This window comes from Rutilus rutilus, assembly GCF_951802725.1.
Source record: "Rutilus rutilus genome assembly, chromosome: 25".
Classification (NCBI taxonomy): Eukaryota; Metazoa; Chordata; class Actinopteri; order Cypriniformes; family Leuciscidae; genus Rutilus; species Rutilus rutilus.
In genome coordinates this window covers 18,754,702-18,779,373 of record NC_140229.1, presented here as the reverse complement: position 1 = coordinate 18,779,373, position 24,672 = coordinate 18,754,702, and the positions used below count along the sequence as shown (strand labels likewise).

The 24,672-nt window shown below is 36.2% G+C and overlaps 1 protein-coding gene across 2 annotated transcripts in view; it reads left to right on the top strand.

The window, feature by feature from the left end:
- The window catches only part of lrrtm4l1 (leucine rich repeat transmembrane neuronal 4 like 1), a 53,190-nt gene extending 28,955 nt beyond the window's left edge, over positions 1 to 24,235 (top strand). Inside the window, exon 3 of one of the 2 annotated variants that reach the window (XR_014626305.1) lies at positions 22,853 to 22,906. Coding sequence is in view for 1 of the 2 variants with exons in the window: in XM_084400507.1 (XP_084256633.1) it covers positions 22,853 to 22,918 (66 nt within the window). In the remaining variant the exon portion in view is untranslated. Of the gene's footprint in view, positions 1 to 22,852 lie in introns of both variants that reach the window. The other variant, XM_084400507.1, reaches the window with a different exon arrangement.
- The last annotated feature ends 437 nt before the right edge of the window (positions 24,236 to 24,672 follow it).

Sequence of the window (24,672 nt, the reverse complement as noted above, 5' to 3'; positions counted from 1 at the left end):
ATGAAATAATAGCCCATCCGCGCATCTCTACTAGCCTGGTCCTACCAGACTCTCGTACATTTCATTTGTACAGAGAGTCTGGCCACTCCACATTGACAAGCGTTAACTTCCTTGAAGGCGGGTACTCTGTTGAAGTTTAAAACTATTGGATCTGCCCAGAGCCACTCTGGATCTGCCATAACCAATCGCTAACGTTTGGTTGTGATGTAACCCTCAAACTAGCGCACAACCTAAATCTCATCGTTCTCAGCCACTCCCTCTGTTCGCTGATTGGATCGGTAAAAATTGGCCGGAGAAAACCCGCGAATATACCGCAAACCCAGACGGCATACTGAAGGAAAATTAAAATTGAGCGGAAGTACGTAGGAGGGCGGAACCAAGCTAATAAATGTTCCTTTTTAAACGAGCCTCGTGTTTATAGCAGTAATCTTGCGGGGTGGACTCATTTAAAGTAATGCAATTGTCTGGTTTTACCCAAGTTTCTGTAAAACACAGCACATCTAGGTTATGGTCTGTAATCATATCATTAACAATTGTGCTTTTGAAGAAAGGGATCGAATATTCAGCAACCCAAGCTTTATCATTTGTTCATCTGCATTATATTTGTTTTTTATTCGTTGAACATCAATAAAAAATTTACCCTTAAATGGGTTTGGGAGTTTTTCTGTATTTCCTAGCTCGGGGAACAGACACAGTCTCTATGTGATGATATCTACAGTAGGTGAAAGAGTCTCTATGTGATGGAATTTATCTGATTTATCTGAATTTATCAGTGATGTGAGACAGCTAGCAGACGGTCGGTTTAGCCACTCCGTCTGCTTCCTGACCTGAGGCCCAGATTGTCTTGTTTGAGCTCTAAGGCAATATGCCATATTACTAGAGAGAAGAGCAGCACCATCCCAGGAGGGATGAATACCATCTCTTTTCAACAGGTCAGGTCTGCCCCAAAAACTTTTCTAATTGTCTATGAACCCTATATTATTTTGCGGACACCACTTAGACAGCCAGCCATTGAGTGAGCACAGTCTACTAACTATCTCATCACTCCGGCGAACAGGAAGGGGACCAGAGCAAATTACAGTTCCTGACATCGCACTTGCGAGTTCACACACCTCTTTAATGTTAATTTTAGTGATCTCCAACTGGCGAAGTCGAACATCATTAGTGCCGACGTGAATTATAATCTTAGAGAATCTACGATTAGCATTAGCCAGCACTTTTAAATTTACTTTGATGTCAGGCGCTCTGACTCCCGGCAAACATGTGACTATTCCGTGTAATAGAATCACCAATAACTAGGGCACATTCAACAGGATTCACAGTGGGTGTTTCACTGAATGGGGAGAACCTGTTTAATGTTGTTATCAGAACGGAAGAGCGGTGTTTTGTCCCACGACTACAGCGTCTCACGATCACCCAGTTGCCCTGCTGCACAGGCTCTACAGCCGGAACCAAACAATGTCCAGATTAACAGGCAGATTAATGGCAGATTAACAGGCTAGCGGAAGGCTAGCACGTTTTGCAAGCGATTGTGATTTAGATTAAAGCTAGCGAAGTCAGATCAATGTGACAATGTGATAATCAAAATTAGATAATATCAGATATCTGGTTGATGAGTATGATATATTTAGCGATATAAACAACAAGGAATGATAGTAAATAGAGATTTAAAATGGAAAACTATATGGAGCTTACAGACGCAAACCACACGGCAGCAAGCCAGCGAGGCAGACCGGAGCAATTGATCCTTGAGCGATCCTTGAGCCAATACAGAATTTTTTGTCCTTTCCGCGGATCCATGCGAACTTGAATCATTTTGTTAACGTTTTATCTGTACAGAGGTAAAGGGAAGGGAAGGAGGCCTTCACTGGGGAGAGTCTGGTTGACACTTCAGGGCTGCGTTGTCCTTGTGTCTAGGCGCAGGTCCTTCATCAGATCTCCATTGATGAACACCATTAGATCAGATGAACATCATTGACTCTGACACAATGAGGACGTCCTTATAGAAAATCCACGATCCACCCAACAATATTGAGATCCAAGTTAAAAAGAGAAATAAGTTTCTCTGCCAACAAATGGGGCCGTATTGTATTAAAGGCCAAAGAAAAATCAATAAATAGTAGCCTAGCATGGGGGTTTTGAACAAACAATTTAACAAAGGTTAGCAGCCTCGACACAACTGCCCTGTCTAAATGCAAACTGCAGAGGATCAAGACTATCTTTAGACTGCTGTAAAATGTATCCCTTCACTACTTTCTCAAAATACTTTATAACTATTGAAGTAAAAGTTATCGGCCTTAAATCATCGAGTTCCCTTGGAGCCCTAGTCTTAGCTACAGGAACTATAATAGATTTTTTCCCAAATTTCAGGGACTCTTTGTAGCTTGAGTGATTGAGAAAAAATCGAATGAAATATCTCACACAACTGTTCAGCACACGTGCCTAACACCCTTCCTTCAATATTATCTGGACCGAGACTTTTATTATTGTTAACACACTGGAAATGACCTTTAACCCTTTGCACATTGATTAAAAGCTTGACTGCTTGCAGTCCTTTGTTTTAAAACATCTATATTATCTTCAAACCTTAAATAGAATGTGATCAGCTCATCAGTAAACTTTTTTGCTGAGCTAAACCCATTCGTTTTAATATCCCTATTCCCTCCTCTTACAGCCTTCCATTTCCTTCATATCTTGCCAGGCCGATCTTAGATTATTACCACTTAATTGTTTCTCAATTGTATCCTTATATACTTTGTTTTATCCTTATTCAATTGAACTGTCACTGCCTTTTTCAATTCCCTAACTGCATTCAGATCACCCTGTTTAAATCCTGCCTGTTTTCTGTGCAGAAGGTCTTTTGTTTGATTGGAGACAATCATTGATTGGTACATAATCACACACCACTTCTGTGAGTTCATCAATATTTTCTGACGCAGTTTGGAAAACATTCCAGTCCGTACTTTTATGGCAGTTCACATACTGATAAAAGTCACTTAAAGTCTTTTTTAAATTGCAATTATTAAAATCCCAGAGAGCAAAGTTTGGAACATCTGGAGAGATTGATCTAAAATTTGATAAAACTTTCCTAACATGTCCAGTGGCAGTTATGCTGTTTGTTTTCGGATCTGTGGAAATTCCCTCGGTATAGGTAAAAGGGTCTTAACGACACAGACAACAACCTGTCCCAAAAACCTGTCCCTAACCTTACCTGTATCCCTCTTCAATAGCAGTAAAAGTGTTTTGCAATACAATATGAACACAATAAGAACATTGTACTTATTTTTAATGTAAGTACATAGTAGATAAGGACACCTTATATAAAGTGTGACCAGTCCAATTTTTGTTTGTGTGCTACATTTTTACCTACTGCTAAATTATGTATCTAAAAGTGCAGTGTGAGACACATGAGCATTCAACTAGACAAAACTGACATTCTTGTATAATGTAGAAAACAGACAATGTCAACTAAAAAGTAGAAAACATATTACATCTGTATATAACAAATAGTTCCATGGTGAAAAAAAAACATCTAAACATTTTGATTTATTGTGGCTGACGTAATGACAAAAACACTTACACAATAACTTGTTTTTGAAGCATTAATTCAATATTTTGGTTGATTTACTACATTTTGCAGACATGCTAGAGTTCTGATGTTCCAGCAAACAGTTGTGACAATTGAACTTAGTTTTTAGAGAATATTAAAACTGTTTTGAAAAATGTGCCAAAGTAAAAAACTGTAAGAGCAATTAAATAATAGTGCTGTTATTGTTTGATATACATAGCAGTAGCTGGCACTCTAAATTGTCTCCCAGCAACAGTTTTGAAATAATTAGATATTGAACAAGGTCGCTGCTTACTGAGTGAAATAATTTCTAACACCTCTGGAACACGTTTCTTTATTTGGCCTGTAATTTGTATGTTTATTTCGTGAAAATGTATGAAATGCACCAAAATGCAACTGTGGGCCTTAGTTGTCAATATTTTAAACTTAAATGACCAACTTGCAATTTTGCAACACTTCTAAAAATATGCTTAAAAATTTAAACTGTAACTGTCACCCCCCTTTTTGAGCACAGATCTGAACTTTGGAATTTAGACCTTGTGTTGGTCTCTTATTAAAGAAGACACTCAGAATATGTGAAAGCACTTCAAAAAATTAAAGTGTAAAAATGTAATGGAAGTTTATGTTTACTGTAAAGCAAATGTGCTGAAATACAAAATATGTATTTTTCAAAATAATTTGGACTCTAAAATTGCTAGACAATCAAAACCATATGCCTAACCAAGTTGCGTTCCAATTTTTAAGTTGATATAACAAAAATTGAGCCTACACTGTAAAATATGTTGAGTTGTTTTAACCAATGTTTAGGTCAAATATGGACAAACCCAACCATTGGTTTACATTTTTATATAACATTTTTTGTAACACTTTATTTTGGGGTGTTCATTTTTTGGAGCTCAGAAAAACATGCTGTTTTAGTGTGTATATTTTAGTGAGTTCAGTGAAGTTTATTGTACATCACACAAAAGATGAGCGTTAGTTTTACTCCAGAGAATCACTGTAAGAGCTGAATAAACACAGTATAAGAAGTGCGCATTAAAGTCTTATCCATAAACTCTCTCTCTCTCTCCCTTTCATTATCATCAACATACACAGCGAAGTGCACAAAACACTCGTTACAACTAACAGTAAACAAATATATACACACCTTTTCAGTGGGTGCTTAATAAACTGGTAAACCTTATAGCCGTAAAATGACTCGATGAGCTGTCATAAAGTGCGCGCTCTCACTTTAATTTCTGCCGTGGTCAGTAACGTTAGGCCTGTCGCTCCGGAGACTGTAAGCTGGATCACGAACAGTACAGATCCATCCTCGAGAAACAACGAGAGTAAATGAAGACTAAGTTCATTCTTACATCCAACAACAAAACACCTCAATCGCTTAGGAGACATTCTTGTCTACAGCTGCTCAAGCGTGGAAACAATGGCGGACTGTGTCCAGCTCACTCAGGGCGGGTCTATGCTCAAACTGCAGTGTCAATCAACAGTCGTGGGAGGGGCCTGTGCAAAGTGACGTCACATTGCCCCGAATCTGAGAACAGCTCGTTCTGAGACAGTGCTTATGATTTATGGGGATTATAAAAAAAGCACTGGGTGGATTTTTATCATTATAGGGTGGCTGTGTACACACACTGCCAACACACGTTTATGTTCAAACACCATGTAAAAGTGAATTTTGCATAATAGGTACCCTTTAATCCTACCAAATACCTAAACTTAACAACTACCTTACTAACTATTAATAAGCAGTAACTAGGAGTTTATTGAGTCAACATTTTTTGCTAATAGTTAGTTAGTCAGTAGTGAGATTTGGACCCTAATCTAAAGTGTGACCAAATAAACCCAACAGTTGGGTTTGTCCATATGACCCAAACATGAGTTGAAACAACCCAGCATTTTAAAGTGTTCTAAAAGGTTTAAAGTAGGCTACAGTTTCCATGGTAATGCAGTGTCCAATTTCAAAATGTTTTTTACATGATGAATTTTGAGTATTCAAATGATACCTAATTTGTGATTAGAGAAAAATGGCAATAAAAAAAAAGCGTGCCAGCATCTATGATAATAAATAAAGCATCATCAATGCCAATGTTTGGGTCTGTGGAGATTACTAATAGATTAAATGACATGATTGGATTTTCAGCAGTATCCTTCCCTACAATTCCTGTATGACATCATATGAGTCAGATGCATCACATGCCCATTGACTCTCATTATCTCATAAGATTAAAATGGCCATTAATGGACATATACTTAATGCCTATAGATGTCAAAGAGGCCTCATTATGAATGTTAGGAAATGCATGATTCACATTCATTATATTTTTTAAAAAGATGTTCTTTTAACCTCATCAAATTACCCATTAACCAAGCTTCTATGGATATTTATAGTCTATTTTTAAGGCACTTGAGACTGTAAAAGCAAGTGATGAAAGAGTAAAAATAGTTAGGGTAAGTGTACCTATTAAGCCCACCAAAATCTATGTCTAGTTTTTTTTTTATAGATATTGACATGGTTTATAAGAAAAATAATTTGTTAAAATGCAAGATTTATCTCTCATTTGAAAATGTATTAATTAGTTGATGTATATTTTTTAGAATGTAAAATTAAGATATTTTAGGAATAAAGTCAGAAGTCTGGCATGGGCTTAACCCATTTAAGCCCACCGGCAACTATAGTTGCCGCAGTACATGGTTGTCATTTTCCTTTTGTAAATATTTTTCTAGATGTTGTCCATGTTTTATTTCTCAATGAAATGCAAGCAAACAACCAAATAAAGGATTTCAAGAAAAAAAAAAAGGTATTCACTTCCTCCCTGTCACATGACGCTGTCAACTTCCTACCCCTATTTCCAGGAAGCAGGGCGAAGGCAAACCCTTCCAAAGAAAGGTCATTTTCATGTTACTAATAAGTATTTTTTGTTGACATATATATATCTACATAATCATGAAGGTCTCTAGAATCAGCCAAACAAAACAAATCTTACAAGAGATCTATAGTTTTTTGTATACTTAGTCAAAAGTCCAAGCGGCAACTATAGTTGCCGGTGGGCAAATGCCTTGTAAGTACATATATCATGGGAAAATGGGGTACAGTATACTGTGTTAATAGGTTAATAAATCAAGTTTATTGGTCTTGTTTAGTGCATAAACATAACTTAACCCTTTAAATGACATCTCTATATAGATATATATTTTTCTTCATTCTATTTATTTGTATTTATTTATTTTCATTTAACTTTTTGATACACAATGCCCTGTTATGGCTGCACTTTGTTCTGCACTGTTCCACAACTGACCCCAGGCAACAAAATGTTATTTTGTAACAATATATATATTTTAAACAAATGTAATTTTACTCAGTTTATTAATGTTTTTACTCTATATTTGGACATTTTTATTCCACAAAATGTTCAAAAAAAGAAAAGAAAAATTCTCCAAAAATTTGCCTTATAAAATACCCACATTTCTAACTTTCATTCATGGGGATAACATGGATAATTTGACATGGTTTAGTGTAAGATTTTTGGCCAAATCTTGGAAAATGCAGTTTTAAAAGTAAAAAAAAAAAAAATCACTTTAACCAGTAGATGGCTGCAGAGCTCTAAAAGTACTAAAAGTTTCAAACTAAAAGACATCTTTTCACAAGTTTTTTCCAGTTAGATTCATATCTACATATAATGAAATCACAATTATAACAATAAAAGTTACTTTCTGTCAAAGTTTGGCAGTTTTTGTACTGAAAAAAAAATCAGTTTTTCAATAATGTTACATTATGATTAGAATCAAACCTGATCAGGATGTTACAAAGAGAAAAGTTGGAGATTTTAGAGTTTATCATTTATTTCAAACATCTGTTTTTCATATAATTCTACAAATTTAAAGTGTGCCACTTCATTTCTGTCTGTGTATTCTGTGTTGTTTCTGATTTTGAGGATGAATTTTGTCCATTGATCAAATTCATTTGATTCTAATATAATATAACATTACTGAAAAACAGATTTTTTTTCAGTACAAAGAGTGCCTAAACTTTGACAAAAAGTTACTTTTATTATTATAATTGTGATTTCATTATATGTAGATATGAGTACAACTGGAAAAACTTGTGAAAAGATGTCTTTCAGTTAGTCAAAAAGCAAATAGCAAATAGTGGTGCTCTGCAGCCATCTACTGGTTAAAGTGATAAATTGTTACTTTTAGAACAGCATTTTCCAAAAGATTGGCAAAAATCTTTTAAAAACACTTAACCATGTCAAATTATCCCTGTTATCCCCATGAATGAAAGTCAGAAATGTGGGTCAAAAAGACCCTGAACAGCGCACAATGGTTAAGGCAAATGGATTTGTTGTTTGTTGTGTTTTCATATTTAAGAGATTATAAGCTAGATGCAGTTTTTTTGGGGGTCTGCATCAAATGTTCTTCGACTTTTATACATAATAAATTTGTTTATGAATAAAGATTGATCTGTTGAAAGCAGTTATTTTGAGATAAATGCCAAATGTTCTCCTCCTATTCATATTTTACATTGAAGGGGTGCATACAACATATTTGCCCACCGGCAACTATAGTTGCCGCACATTCAAATATGATTTTCAAGAAAGAAAAAAAAAACCTGGGGAAAATAAATGCAGAACATGTTCACATAGGACACTATTAACAGGATTATATGCATGAAACCATTCGGAAAAATTTGGGCACAAATGGGTTAATTGGTACTTTGGCACGCCTGCATGTGTTCCAAATTAGCCCACATCATCTTTGATTCACAAAATATAAAAAGAAATATTGATTTTAAAGAAGTAAAACATCAATATATTTATTCAGTGACAGGGAAGTATTATAAAAAAAATGATTTTGCTAATGTTTGATTAGAGCCCTGGGTGGGATGGGTAGGTGTTAGTGGCCGGTGGTCTGGAGCCTTAAGTCGGCTTGACTGGAGTTGTAGCTGGAGTCAAACTGGAAGTTTGAGCGGGTGTATCTCGGGAGCCAAGCCGAGTTGGGGCTCCATACTCTGGGCTTAGGGGGTCCCCTATAGTTGCCCCCCATGTCTGGAGTATGGAGCCGTATGTCGGCTTGGGTAATTTGATTCAATGGGTTTAATGAATGTGTGTAATTTGTAGGCCTATCCAAATATAGTTGTAAATTAAGGTAGTAAGTGAGGTAAGATTAAAAGGTTAGTAAGGTAAAGGCACACAAAGAAATGTTATCATTAAACACACAAAATGTATCAAAGTTTGCAATTAGAGGGATTCCCCATTGAAACGCATAAGGTAGGTTTAAATGGTTCCACAGTGAGTAATGGTGAAAAAAGACAAACAATTAAGAGATGTTTACAAATACATGCATGGAGCTTAAATATACTGTGGACTAAGTATCATAGTAATTTTCATTGTGCCCACAGTGAGAAATGTTAAGTTTTTTTCATTCAAGGTTAGCTTGTGTTGGCTATAGTTTGCATGCGTTTTGTGGCACTGTACCATTTAAGCCCATCTTGAAAAAAAGTTAATTTATGAAAATAATCTTCTCTACAAAACAATTTATGATGTATTTATTTGTACATTTATTTGTAAATTAATGTAAAATGAATCGCAAAACATTTACCGTTTGCAGTTCACTGCTTAATTGTTTGGCAGTCTCGCCTTTCTGTAAGGCTAATGGTTTGACCTAGAGATTGGCTTTGAACGCAAGTTAATAAAACTCATCTTTCCATTTAAAGGAAAATAATATAAAATGGTAAAGTACTATTTGTTCATACACAAAAAACAATATATGAATCTCTTATTTGACATAATATCAATGTAGTTACCAAAGAAATGGCTGGAAATTGCAGAAATGTGTTGATTTCTGAAGGGTCCCGAAACACCAAAGTTTTGGGTGACTTTGTGTGAGGTCCCCTGAGACAGCATGCACATGGGTGGTGGGGCTAACTCAACATTGCCAAATGTGATTGGTATGCAATAAAAAGTGCCAGGGAAGTAACAAATCACTGGATTGGTTAAAATAATGAGCAGCATAAAATCTTATTTTCTTGACTTTAGAGTTGAAAGTGGGCTTAAAGAATACATGGGCTACACTTACCCTAAGTTTAAAGGTAACAAGATAAGTAAAACACGTCTTTCAGACAGCTGCATGTTTCTCCTTTTACCCTTAAACAGGCTGCAAAGCATGCCAACGGCATCTCTTTAAAAATAAATGCAAATCTAGGCCGTGAGGTAAGTCAGGTGAAAGAAATTATGTGTAGGATGTATTAAACATATTAAGCCAAAAGTAAAGACATTTCTATTTCTAGTGAACCAAGCATGAACGAAACAAATCATCTTGTTTGCATGTTGTAAATGACTCTAGGCTTTTACTGTGGGTCTTGCATTTTATTAAAAGCCCCAGCTGGAACCTTGTATAGTCCTCAGGCAAAGACAGCCGGAAAGCCTGATTTTTCTTCCTTGTTGCGTTTTTATAGAGAGAGAACAATCTATTGCAGTGGTAAAACAAACAACAAAATGGGTAAATTGATAAGCTGCTTTCACTTTGAGCATGTAGAAATATTTAAACACTTAAGATAGGACATTCAAATTTTAATTTGATGACTGCACAGATGGAGGATCCACACTATAGCTCCATCATGCCGATCTAATGTGCTTTTTAGTTTTGTTGATATAGTGCAGCCTCAGTGTTTAGCCCATACAAATCTTCATTATTAAATACAGGAAGTATATGTAATAAAGTTGTTGTTTTTATCTTTTGTTTGTGCATCTCTTAGCAAACTAGGTCAATGGAATCATAAGATGGTGGTAGAACACTAGGATTTTTTATATTTTGGTTTTCAATCTGTCCATCTATGAGTCAAATCTTTACCAAAGAGCTTAAATAAAAATGCAAGGACAGAATACAGAGAAATAAAGGATCTGTAGTCGCTGAGGACTTCGAGTTACTACATTTAGTGTGATTGTCTGGAATGGTAATTCTACCCGTAAGAGCCTTACAAGTCTTTATAACTAGAGTCCGAGTCGAGTCTCAAGTAATTTCATCTCTAACTTAAATTATATGATCTTTCTATGATCTGTTTTGTTTGTAATAAAGGTCCCAAGATGTAATGGATATTGTATATCTAGGCTGTTTATTATGTTATAGTCCTTTACAATGTACAAAACAATTGACCAACAAGAAAAACACTACAACAATATTAATGCGAGTAGTCATTTTCAATAGTCTCCGAATGCAACGTAACAGGTAAAGATGGAAAGCTCCTAAAGCTTAGATCCATATAAATTCACGGATAATTTGTTGTTTTGTCATTAGTGAAAATCAATATTGACCTTGTATTTGAAAACGGATGCTCATATAAGAAGCAATACTAAAAGAGTCAGTTCATTCACATTCGGAATGTAAAAGTCAAAATGCCGGCAGACACAGCTGCAGTGAGTTGTTCAAAATCTTTCTTCTTAGTAAACTCTTTGTACACAAACAATGTTCTCAATGCTCGAGTTCATGTGTAGAGCCCCTGGTGATACTTTGAGCAAAGTTTCATGTTGTGTGAGCCTTCTTAGTGTTTTAAAAATAGCGATTGTGATGCTATCATAGAAGTGCCCCAAACACTCCCATTCAAAAGGCAGTTTGACTGAAACCGAAAATACGGTCAAACTCAAAAGAGGCGTTTCCATTCTAATTATACTTGTAAACGAAAGTTTGCCTCAGGTAGATTAACAAAAAGACCATATGTTGCATTTTTGCGAGAGTTGCCCTTTAAGAGAGAGAAAAGCCATACAGGCTACAAAAAGCTGGATAAAACGTAGTGCTAGTAGGATGTTTTTTGTCAATCCAAAGGAACCATGATAAAAAAAAAAAAAATGTATATTGTCGTTTTGTTGTTTTTAATTATTTAATTATTTAATTTATATTTTCTTTGCATCTAGCCAATGTGACATTAATAAATCCAAATCCGAGTCAGTAACTCAAGTGCAGTAACCCTCTCTACTTCATAGGTCATTTTTTCTTGTGTACAGGACAATCAGCTGATGCATATCACTGTAAAAAAAAAAATTTGTAAGTACAATCAACTTTTATGTTTAAGTCATTTCAACTTAAATTACATTAAACTGTCTTTAAAAAAATGAGTTGAATCTTGTATAACTTATAAAAAAGTTGAAAATTGCTTAACTTATTTTGATGAGTAAAAGCAATGTAAAACCATGTTGTCATAACTTTGATCATATAATTTTTTACAGTCATGCTCACGGCAAGTATTTAGTGTTTCCATACAAACGTATATCCCATTTATGACACTTCAAACAAAAAGCTTTGAACGGTGACTTTCCATGTCCCATAGTCTGTATTCCTCACTTTATTATAATTTACTTTTTGTTGTTGTTGTTGTTGTTCAGAGAAGATGTTGAGTAAAAAATTATAGTGAAATGCTTTAATATTAATCAAGTAGCGATGTAACAGCATTATTTAAGGTATAATTTAAAGCTCCATATTTTAGTTACTAATTTCATACAACGAAACAAAATAATAAACTGGCTTTTATGGAATTTAGTTAGTTCTTTTATTTCATTATTTTATATATATATATATATATATATATATGATTGGTCATATTTTTTAAGAGGTCTCTTTCAGCAACTTTTGCAAATCTCTGAATTATTGAAGGCTGATGAGCAGTGCACAGAAAAGATGGTTGAAGAGATTTTTGTTATAATTTATTTTTTTTGCCTGCGGGCACACAAATGCATGTTTCGCATATGGAGGCTGCAGTCCACTGAAATGAAACAATCCACATTCTCTCTCTCTCTACCTCTTTTTCATATTGTGCCACAAGGGACAGAAGTACTTTTATGAAATAGGTTTTTTTTTGGCTCTTCTCACACTGAATATGATTTGAACACAGTTGAAATGACTAATGGGAAATAATCCAGTCTTTCAATGGCTCTATGAAATTCGTCTTTTGGGGTCCATTACTATATGTGTATTTGTGTGAGTCATTCTACTGTGCTGTAGTGTAATTGGATTTTTGGGTGGGTTTCATGTTGGTCTGAAGGGTCAACATTTGAAAAGCCATGTAATGATCTCAAGTATGCAAGCCTTTTATGCACTTTTATACATGCAGCTGCAGTATTGCTCTTGATTTGATTTTCAATCATTCTAGATCAAGATAAAGTGCTGTTATATCGTTTCAGAAAAGGAGCTAAAGAAAGACATTAATTTTATCATCGCTGATTGCTCAGAGACATTATAAAACTCTCCCCTATTTAACACACTAAATTACAGGATGTTATGGGAACATTATGTGCAGAAAAAAAGTATGGCTAATTAGTCTTTTGAAAATCCTGTATCTCTGTAAAATAAGGGTCTTTCTATAGTGTAACTGAGCAAGAAATAGAATTTGATGGAAATCATGAGACATTAGCATCACTATTGTTAGTGGAAGAAAATATGTACAGTTGTTATTATAATGACTCTCTACTGAATTTCAGTATTGCATTTCTCAAGATTAGGAAACAAAGATTAGCTATATCTGTCTTGTGGTGAATAATGTGTCCGGACGCTCAGATGTGGCTCTAAAGTAATGAGCTCAATAATGCAAATATAAATAAACCCAGCCCCGGGGTTTCAGACAGACCGCGCTGTCCTTGGATCAGAGAGAGTTGAGGAGGAAATGCCCCGTGTGATGTGATTTGTCAGTGATAGTGAACGAGTCCAAGGGTATCGGCACAGAGCGAACACTGACCTTTCTTTTATAAGACATACAGTACTTAGACTGAGTGATCTACTGATTCACAGTAATTTTGTCGGTCATACATTAAGCAGCAACGTGAGTATTGTGATGATATTAATTCGTTTTTTATTCAGACATTAAGTTTCCTAAGGAGAATTTCATTAGATTAGTTTCATTATTCTTCCTGATTTAAATGGTGTAACATCGGTTCATTTTCATGAATCAGTTCAAATGAATCGGTTCAAAACTTTGATTCAGAAATTCAGCTCTCAGATGATTCATTTGATGAATCAAAAATGTTGATGGAAGTCCTCATCAGTATTGTTATAGCTAAAACAAAAACTATTAAAAATCTTTTTTGTAATTTAAATTAAGTTCAAATGAAATATAAATACTAGATTCAAAACTTAAACTTTAAAAGTGAAAATGAGAAATGTTACCTTGGCAAGTTACTATAACTAAAATATTTGTTAAAAATGGGGGAAAAAATTACAAAAGCACATAACAAAGCAACTAAAACAAAAATAATCATCTAAAATAGAAATTAATTCAAAATAAAACTAAAATAACACTGGTTTTATATATTTATATATGTAAATGATGCATTTTATTGTTATATTAGACAATATAAATGTAGTAAAACAGCTCCTAGATTATGTTTATTAACTAGATTTAAAATGTTTGGTTCAATAATCTGATGAAAAAAAAAAAAAAAAGTTACATAGGCCTAAATATTAAAGGTGCATTGCGCAACTTTTCATGTTAAAAATACCCGTTTTCTAACCCATACATGCTTAAACAATTGCCTGATGGGCTGACTGAGCCCTTCTCTGATCACTGCGATTGCCTCTATAATCCTGTACAGTAAAATAAATAAGAGGGATTCGGGTCGGAATCTGAGACTGGGCGTGACGTCATGCGCGTTCACGGCACGCTCATATGTCTGGCAGGTTTGTATGCGCCGACGCCGCCATTCTCCGTAGAAAATGGATTCTAAGAGACCGGCTTGTAGTTCATTTCAAACACCAACGCAAACTCCACGTAAGATAAAAAAAAGAGAACTTTTGTCTAGTGCAACCAAAAGGTCCAAATTGGAGTCAGACAGGCGTCGGGGTAAGACGAGAGTAAACATAGGGAAGGCTTTCAACAAATGGAGAGATCTCCGGTCTGCTCTAGGGCTCAAACGGGATCCTCAGTTGGCTTTTTTCTTGATAAAAAGGTAAGATATATCCCATTCTCTAATGTCTGATACGGCCAATAATGACAATAAATGACGATCCATAAAATGTGTAATGCTTTAGCGTAAGCTAGATAAATGTACAATCGGAATAGGTTTTACTAACTTACCATTGTCAGTGATCAGGTTCAGAATGATTGTGATATAAAATGCTGATATATAAGTTAGATACTTAGACACAAATTTTGAGCAAATTACTGCTTAATTACGATGTATTGCTATTGGAATATGCTACTTAGCTGATCAATAAAACAGGCTAAACCCCCGCAAATCTTCGGCGGATTAGCCTGTTTGGCTTTTATGGTAACGTCATAGTGCCACTTGATTGTTTATTACCTTGAGACATTTGGGTGTACTTTGTTGACCGACTGTGTATGGTATGGTATCATGATTACAATTTTGAGCTTTTACAAAGTTATAACTTATATTGTTCATGAACGTGTTTCCATAATAATAGTCATAAGTGGATACAGTAAACACATAACACAGTTCAACATGGAGATAGATGGGAATAAAAAACGAAGTTTTCTACTACCCCCATTTTTTCCCTCACACATAAGTGTGTTATTTACTCAATTGCCTTTCCTTTCACATATTTTAAATTACTTGCAGATTTAAAACTTTATTACCTCTGAAGACATTATGATTGTAAACAAAAGATTTGTGCGGCTGATGCTCCTTGGGTTATGACCAGCTCGAGCTCGTGCAAGCGTGCGTGTGCGTGTGGTCCGTGAGCGTGCACACCTCTGGTTGCAGTTTCGCTTGCCGCCAGAGGGGGCGTAGTTCTGCGAAAACTCAGACTCTCGCGCAATGCACCTTTAAGATAAATAAAACATCATCAAAAACATCAAACAAATTATTATTGTTATATTAGACAATATAAATGTAGTAAAACAGCTCCTAGATTATGTTTATTAAAATGTTTGGTTCAATAATCTGATTAAAAAAATAATAATAATTATTTGAGAAAATACATAGGCCTAAATATTAAGATAAATAAAACATCATCAAAAACATCAAACAAATTATTATTGTTATTATTTTTTTTATTAATTATTATTATTATTATTTGGCTATTTTGCCTATACAGAAAAACCTACACATCCAAAATCAACACAATTATCAGACATTCAGGCATCATAAAGGAGACTTCAAAGGCAGCAGTTCAACAAGAGCAAAACTCTCTGGAAGAGCACTTTTGGCAACCCTTTTTTCCTTCTGTTTCAAACATCTCTCATTTGCTCACTCTTTCATGTTTGCTATATGTGAAAAAGAAAGCAGGAGACCCCATGCACAGCAGCTGACCTCCCGTTGTTTGCAAGGCACATTGGGATAATTGGAGCCTTGGGCCGGATTCTAGTAGAGAAACAGCATGGCTTTACTGACAGGTTGAGCCTGACATATGTCTCACTTAGCGCTTCACCGCCGACACAATACAAGCTAATCACTACATGTTTCTGCTCCTAATTAAACCTCGCTAATATGATCTAATTACAGCTCTGCCCACGAGGAAGTGAGGTTAATTTTACTTTCCTAAATAAAGACAAAATGCAGTCTAGGTTATCACCTTGGCCTATAAAGTGTAAGTAAGTGATCATCCACTGTTTGACTTGGCTCTAAACCGCATTTGTTGTGCAACCGTGTGATAATTGAAGTCGCTGAGGGTTCAGCTAGGCAACACTTATTAGCATAATTAGTTAGTTACCTATTTGTTGGAATTTACAGCCATGCTCATCTCCTATAACTGTGTTAAAAATCTTTCACCTTGTCTGATTTATCGACATTTTTTGCTGCTACAATTTCGATTTGTGGCTGGTCTCTTGTCAGTAATCGCAGGTCTGTCATTGTCTGTCACTGCTGTCATAACTGTGAATATGATTTAAATCACATGCTACTATACTGCTCTTACTATTTGTGTGTATACTGTGAACTATGGCTGTAAGAAATGACTATTTTAATAATCGATTCATCTGTTGATTATTTCTGTGATTAACTGACCAATCGAATATTCCACATTGAAGTCTGTACAATATATGCTAGACTGTGTGAAAAAAAAGTTAACACTTTACAATAAGGTTCATTAGTTAACATTAATGTATTAACTAACATGAACTAACCATGAGCAATACATTTGTTACAGTATTTATTCATATTTGTTAATGTTAGTTACTAAAAATAAAGCTGTTCATTGTTTGTTCATGTTAGTTCACAGTCCTTTAACTAATGTTAACAAGATTTTAATAAAGTATTAGAAAATGTTGACATTAACAAAGATGAATAAATACTGTATAAGTGCAGTTCATTATTAGTTCATGCTAACAAATGTAGTTAACTAATGTTAACTATGAACCTTAAAGTGTTACCAAAATAATAATAATAATACAAATTAATATAAAAAGTAATGCAGAGGTCTTCCCTGCTCCTGAGGACCCACTGTCCTGCAAAGTTTATATCCAACCTGGCACGTCCTGAGTTAGACGCGTTCCTGTGTCAACATATTTGATTGATTCTGGAACAATATTCCTATCTGAAAGTGTAATGCTAACCATATCCCTACCCCTAAACCTAACCCTACCCATACGTCATCCCTAAAATCAGAGGGAAAGGATGGTGAATAACACTGATGTAAAAGCACATGGTTGTAAGCCTAAACTTGACATAAACTGTAAACTTGTCCATCAAATCTGATTGGTTGATTGGAATAACAAAGATTTTGATCTAGGAACACGTGCACTTGGTGAAATCAGGTTCTGCCGTCTGCCACAGTATCTCAGAATCCAAAAACAAGCAAAGAAGAAGATCTGCGTAAACCAGAGAGACATGAATAGCTGCAGGTCGAAGAAATGGGTGGGCTGAAAGGTACACAATGCTACATCTATTATTAACCCCTAACCCTACCCTCCCCTCCCCTCCCCTCCCCTCCCCTCCCTAACAGGCAGCTTTTACCACCAATTATAAAGACCTTTCAGCCCACTTCTCTGGCCTGCAGAAACCCATGCTTGAAAACAGGATTTTATTTTGTTAAATTTTTAACTTACTGTATTCCATTTTAACCATACTGTATTCCATGATGCAATGCACTTCACTTTCATTTCCAGTGATGAGAAGTATTACCCATGATCCCTTTCTGATTTGATTGGTCTACAAAAGCGTTTTAACACAAAAATGGATTAAAATGCAAAATAATTATTTTTATTTTCAGGATGATAACTAGACAGTGCTTGAAGATTCAAACAAACATGTAATACAGTTTGAAATGCGACATTGCATAATGTGTTTTTTTAACACAGTCATTATTATTTTTAAAGTTAGTATTCAGTGTTTTATAATGCTATAATATCTTAATAATTACTGAATACTACCTTTTTTTTATTATGTTGAATGCTTGATTCTGATTGGTTGACAAACATTCTAATGTGTACAATTATTATTATTTTTACTTAAACTAATTACAGTTCCACTTCATCTAATTATTTCAGTCACTTCAGTAAAAGTCCTTACTGCATACAACAGCAAAATAACCTAAACCCAAAGACACCGATCAAGCAAACTTTTTTTTTTTAATAATTCATTGGCCTGTCATCAGTTATTCTTTAGATATTTTATTCCGTACACAGTCAATGACAAAATATGTCATTTATCTTGTATAATATCCTAAACACTTTGAAGGTAAAGGTCAAATTCAAAGGTTGCTAATCAAATGCTGCATGCCACAGTATAAGGGTTTTGAACTCGGCTACTGAGTGCAAGGAAACTCACATCATCTATTATGCTATGTCTGTTTTTTAGCATTTTAGAGTGTGCTTCTGCTCCGAGCATGTCCTTTGGGGAAATGTTTTTTTGTTTGTTTTTATTTGCTATGATTCTTCATTGCAGAGAAGGGCTCTGTGCTCACATTTTTGTTTAGGACAACTTGTTCCTAAGATACTTTTAGATAGATAGATAGATAGATAGATAGATAGATAGATAGATAGATAGATAGATAGATAGATAGATAGATAGATAGATAGATAGAAATGTATATGATCAATAAGTTATGACAACAAATGTTTTTACATTGTTTTAACTCATCAAAATAAGTTAAGCAATTTTCAACTTGAAATGTTGAAAAGTTTAAATGACTTAAACATCCAAGTTGATTGCACTTAAAAATGTAAGGCCCATATTGGCCAGGTTGAGCCAGAGATTGTGCTCCTGGACCACTAAGGTGGACATCGCCAGTCCGATCGCGTAAGCCGCAACGGCCGTACCCCGGAGGGCGAGGTCGGTTGCGGTGCGGAGCTCACCTATGAGTGCACGGTCCGGGCTACCCTCGTGCATGTCCATGAGTGCAACGCCATGGCACTCAAAGAGGAAGCGGCTTGCCCACAGGCTTTGTAAGCTCTGCCCGTAAGAACGGACAAGAACTCACAGGCCTTAGAGGGGAGACGAGGATCCCCCGTCCAAGAGGTAGCGGCTGCCAGACACAGGTGTGTTGCAACAGACCGCACCACTGGAGGGATAGCCCTGTAACCCTTCACCGCTCCTCTGTCAAGGGTAGTGAGGGGGGAGGAGCTACTCAGGCAGTCTCTGGCAGAGAAAGGTGCCGTCCACGACCTGGCAAGCTCTCCATGCACTTCGGGAAGGAAAGGCACTGGGGCGGCGGGCTGAGAACCAGGAAACGAAGAAACGAATCATCCAACTGAGACCGTTCGGGACACGGTGGAGGATTCCACGTGAGCCCGACAGCCTTGGTGGCCCGTTTCAGCATAGCTGACATCTCTGGATCTGGCTCGGGCAACGTTCCCCAAAGGGGATAACGCAGCCGAGTTGTCATCTCCAGAGCTCAGCTCACCCTCCGATGCTGCAATCGGCATCCTGTCCTCTGGAGGGGCCCTGAATGAAACGGCTGGTCGGTCCATTAAAGAGGGACCAGCATGCTCAACGGGGAGATCCACCGGCTGCGGTGTGATAGAGGATTGAGGGGCCCACAGGCATTGGTTTCCGGGCGGGAAAGCCATTACTATGATCCTCTGATCACCCATTCCTCACGGCACCCTAGTGTGGGGTGTGGTAATGGGGACTCCACCTTCGCGGACGAAGGCGAGTCTCAATCTCAACACCATGCTAGTCATGTTCTCGCAATGAGAATATGAGCTATCCACAAAAGCTGAAGCTGTAACCCAAACTTAACCCAAACACGTGATGCAACTAATGTGACCGTCAGAGGGGGACAGGGCGTCATCCAGAAACGCACGGGTGGAATGATATCTTGAAAAATATGCAAACACACCCGTGTTGCTCTTTCAGGAAATGAAAAACTCTCACCAGTGCCGAGGCACACAGGGGAATGATCGCGGCAACACTGACAGGGATGGTGCAGCCTGTGCCAGTGAAGCACTCACTTTCTTCGCCCTCAACCGGGCGTCAGACAAACAAACACAAAAAGGAATGCTGTTAAAACAGCAGTTGAGAGCTCAGAAGGCTCACAACCACCGCTGCACTCGCGCTGTAGAAACACCAGCCCCGGGAGAGACTTCCAGAAGAAGCACCGACACACTCGCTCGTTGAATATATCAACACTCTTCATAGACACCGTCATGAAGACCAACTGGTTCCGAAGCAAAAGACAAGTGGTGCTTGGATCCACTTCCGTATTTATACCCGTGCTGCGGGGCGGAGCGTGGATGCAAAGCTCACATGGCAATGTGTGCATTAGCTCGTTTTATCAATGCTCGAAGATGACAGCGTGATCCCGATCAGTCGACACGTCGACTACGTTGAACGTGAGCGACTGAAAGGGAACTTATTTTTACAGTGTATATAGATAGATAGATAGATTTGTCATTCCAAAGTCGTAAGAAATTACAACAATTTATACTTTATAGGAATAACGATCAGTTTTACAATGGTTACTGTTCTGAAATAAAACAACCTTTATGACGTATGCAGCCAACAAAGACACAGCTAATAAATAACAAATATGTGAGGGCATAGCTCATGAATATTTAATGAATTACAGGACACTCAGAAGGACACGACACAATTAATATTCACGCGGTATACCTTAATTTCACATTGGGGCGTACATACAGGATGCTGTTTTTAAATGGAGCAGAATGTCCCGTTGAAACATAACTTGCATATAAAGGAGGGTAATTTTTTTGATAATACCTGTATTATATCAATCAATTAAATTTACCAGTGCAGGCAAATCATTTTCCACATACTGTACACAGTAATTTTCAATGTCAAATGTTCATGCCGTAGAGCCCTGCATATGCTGAAAGAACTCGCTGTCAGTAATTTCAGCCTATCTAGAATTTCACTTAAATTGTAAGTCAAGGGTATACAGCTTGTGTCAGCCAGTTTGAATACAAGAAAATCAAAGCTCACCCTCAGGCTGCTCCAACAAAGCCTCGCAATGGTGGAAAAAAGCTGCCATTTTAACTAAAAAATGATTCCCTTATTTTTGCAAGTTCCGAGAGCATCCTCTTGAAGGATCTGCTGTTTGCACCGTTATCTCTGCCTGAAACTTGAGTTTACTAGCATTACATCCCATTTCTCTATTCAAAGACATTTCATTGATCTTTTTTTTTTTCTTAAAAGGGATACAAATGAAATTAGTCATCATTTACTCACCCTCATGTCTTTCTAAACCTGTATGACTTCTTTTTTTTATGCCACGCAAAATGAGATATTTGGCAGAATGTCCAAACTGCACTTTTCCATACAATGAAAGTGGATGGGAACCAGGGGCAGCCATTGAAATGAGCTGCATCAAAAGTCTGCAGCTACTCCGAAGTGTTAGAGATATGACAAACAGCCCATTCACTGTGTGTTAATTTAGATGAAGTGAGATAGATTTAATTCATTTGATGGTGAAGATTTTATTCTCATGGGTAAGAAAGGCGGCATCACTTTTGTCCTCATTTTGTCCTCATTTTATCAAGTAATTACTCCAATCTTTGTCTTCAGGTTGACTCATTGGGCAGTATAGCTGCTATTCCCATGGTTTCTGAAAGAACCTCAGTTGAACTTGAGGATAATTGAGATAATGATGATTGTGCTCAATGCATATTGCTAATTAGTATTCACAGCGGTTTGTTTAATCCATTTAAGACGAAGTGCTCATGACAGCAAGGTCACTTGAGCTGAGTAAATTCAGTCGTCTCAACTGTAATTAACATCTTAACAATGATGGCATACAATGTGCTGCCATATTGGATTTCTGACTTTCTTTACTGATAGCTGCCAAATTATCCAGTTCTACCAGAAAGACTCGGGAGGCAAAATAACGTAACAAGTATGGGTACAGGGTACAGAATCTGCATTTCCTGCCTGAAGACGAAGGCAGGGGCGCAGCCGACCCCCTGGGAGGTATGGGAAGGGACCATCCTGGTGGTGGTGGGGAGGATGAAGGGGAAGGGACCATCCTCGTGGTGGTAGGGAGGATGGAGGTGAATGTAGGTGTCAGCATCTGCGAACTCAGACATGTGTAAGTACCGATCGTTTATACTGCAAGTATTAGAACATGATTGGATAGATGAGAAGGTAATAAGTGACGTAACAATTGAGTCTTCCTGGCAGAACTTACGCTAAAGCTTTCATTTCTGCTTCTCAAAGTTTTTTTTTATTTCTTGGACATGCATCAGCGTTTCATTTTACATCACAATTGCATGCGGCTGAAGTAATGTGTGATTTATTATCCTTATATTTTTATATAATCAGATTTATCTTTAATTAGAGTTTAGGGTCAATGACAAATAACATACAGAAAAGGAAAGATCTTTTGAAAATCTTTGCAATGTACTCTTTCTTTGTATTCATATTGGTTTCATTTGTTTTTGAAAAACTTTTGAAAAGTTTTCTATGTAGTTTTTTTTTTATTATTATTACACCATGTGTTCACAAAACATTTTCAAATATATTTTTCAAGGTGATTTTTTTTTAAATACAAATGTAATGAAGTATTTGTCAAGTCAATTAATCAAGTATTATTGTTTTGGGGGGGAGTCGCACCTCATGACTTTTTTTTTTTTTTTTCAAGAATAGAATTCTATTTTTCTTCATTATGATATCATTAAACCCTTATATTTTTGACTTCCTGCTCCCCAAAAGATATTGAAATATTTATTTTTTTTATCCCCAAAAAAAGAACGAAAAACATGCTCATTATAGTAAAGGTTGAGCAGGATGATGTATTATTTGCATTTTTGAAATGTATATTTTTGAATAAATAAATAAATGCATCAGTACAAAAGAGAGCATCGTGCCATTGACCTGTGTATCAGTTCTAAACTGAACCTCATGGTTTTGTACCGTAGTAATCATCATCTGTCTTTTTTGCTTCCTACAGAATGAATACACGTGTCCCAGACCGTTACCTGGAGCTTGGATTGGAGACATACCGACCATACACTAAAGGGAATGTTTTGTTCCACAAAAATAATCCACCGGCGGAGGATTTGTGCCTACCTGCATTTCACCAATGCATCAAGCTTTGTTCTCATGATACCACTCATGCTGTCAGTGCTTCTTTAATAGATTGTGCTGGATATTGCAAATGGCCATCTGAGAGATGCCTCAGATGCATATTTTACTAAAAAACATTTGGAGGCCTCACTTTGTTCTTTAATGCACCTGGATACATGTGTCAGATGGGTGAAGAAGCCTCCGTGGGCCATACAGAGCAGGGTTAGTGCTCAAATAAAGAGCAATGGAACATACCAATGAAAGCTATCCAGCCTTTGATGAATCACTCAGCGTCATTTGACGCATGTGTGGACCTATACATAAACTATAAACTTTGTTAATATACCCTAAAATTGACCCTTTCCTTTGTTATTTAATGTAAATCCTTGGAAAATTTGTGTATCAGAATAACTAAATAAAACGACTGAGTTAAAACCTTTATATTTGCTGCTTAATACTGGATTTGTTATGCTTTGAGTTTCTGCAAACCTCTTTGTACAGTTTTATTTGAGGAGATTCTCAGATTGACATGCCCTTCACGACAGTAATAGACGTTGTACTGTTTTACCAAATAATTTAAACGTGACCTCTGATCTCACTGACTATGTCAACACTGACTCAATGTTTGAGTGTAAATATGTAGTCTCATTTTATAGGAGAGTGTGTAAGCAAATGTCAAGATCTGAATATAGAGGTATCGTTAAAGTGCTAGTTTAGAGGAGCGTGTCATTTGGTGCTGCTGGTTGTGCAGAAATGATACACTTCACCTGTGTGTTGGAGAAGGGTCATAAAGAGCATGTGTGTGAGTGTATTGGGTGGGTATTGATTTGTTCAGGTTCCACCTGCCCCTCAATCTTGAAACATTGCCATTTGAAAGTGTAATTTACTTTTATGCTTCCCCACTTTAATTTAATAATTACATTTTTGTAATAAACTGTATGAATTGTACACCACCAAGTTCTGTTTTATAATGAGAATGTTGTCAAAATCAATGGTGAGAAATATACATTTGTCAAATGGAAATTAGTATTGATCAACTTTTATGAATTTATTATTAATACTCTTTTTAGCAATATAGATTTTCCAGAAAAAAAAAAAAAGAAAAGAAAAAAGAAAATGTTACTGAGAAGAACCGAGTAGGCCCAACACATCATTTTTCACTTGTTGGACATTTCATGTAGCTCATTTGTACATGGAAATAAGAATTAAACAACTGTAGATGTAATTAGAAATATGCACTACCAAAATTAGTTTGGGGTCTGTAATTATTTTTTATGTTTTTTATGTTTTTGAAAGAAGTCTCTTATGCTCATATGCTTATGCCTTTTTTGTGGAAACCATAATACATTACCATTTAAAAAATGTATCTAAAAAAAAACAATAAACAATAATTGAGCAGAAAATCAGCATATAATGATTTCTGAAGGATCATGTGACGCTGAAGACACTGGAGTAATGATGCCGTCAGCTTTACCATCACAGGAATACATTGCATATATTCAAATAGAATACAGCTATTTTAAATTGTCATAATATTTCACGACATTATTGTTTTTACTGTATTTTTGGTGGGCATAAGATAATTCTTTCATAAACATTTTTTTTTTAATTATTCCAAACTTTTGATCAGTAATGTAAAGTTAATATGTTCAGAAGGTTTTTACTTTAAAGCTTAGATGGCTGTTTGTGTCTCAAACTTTGGCA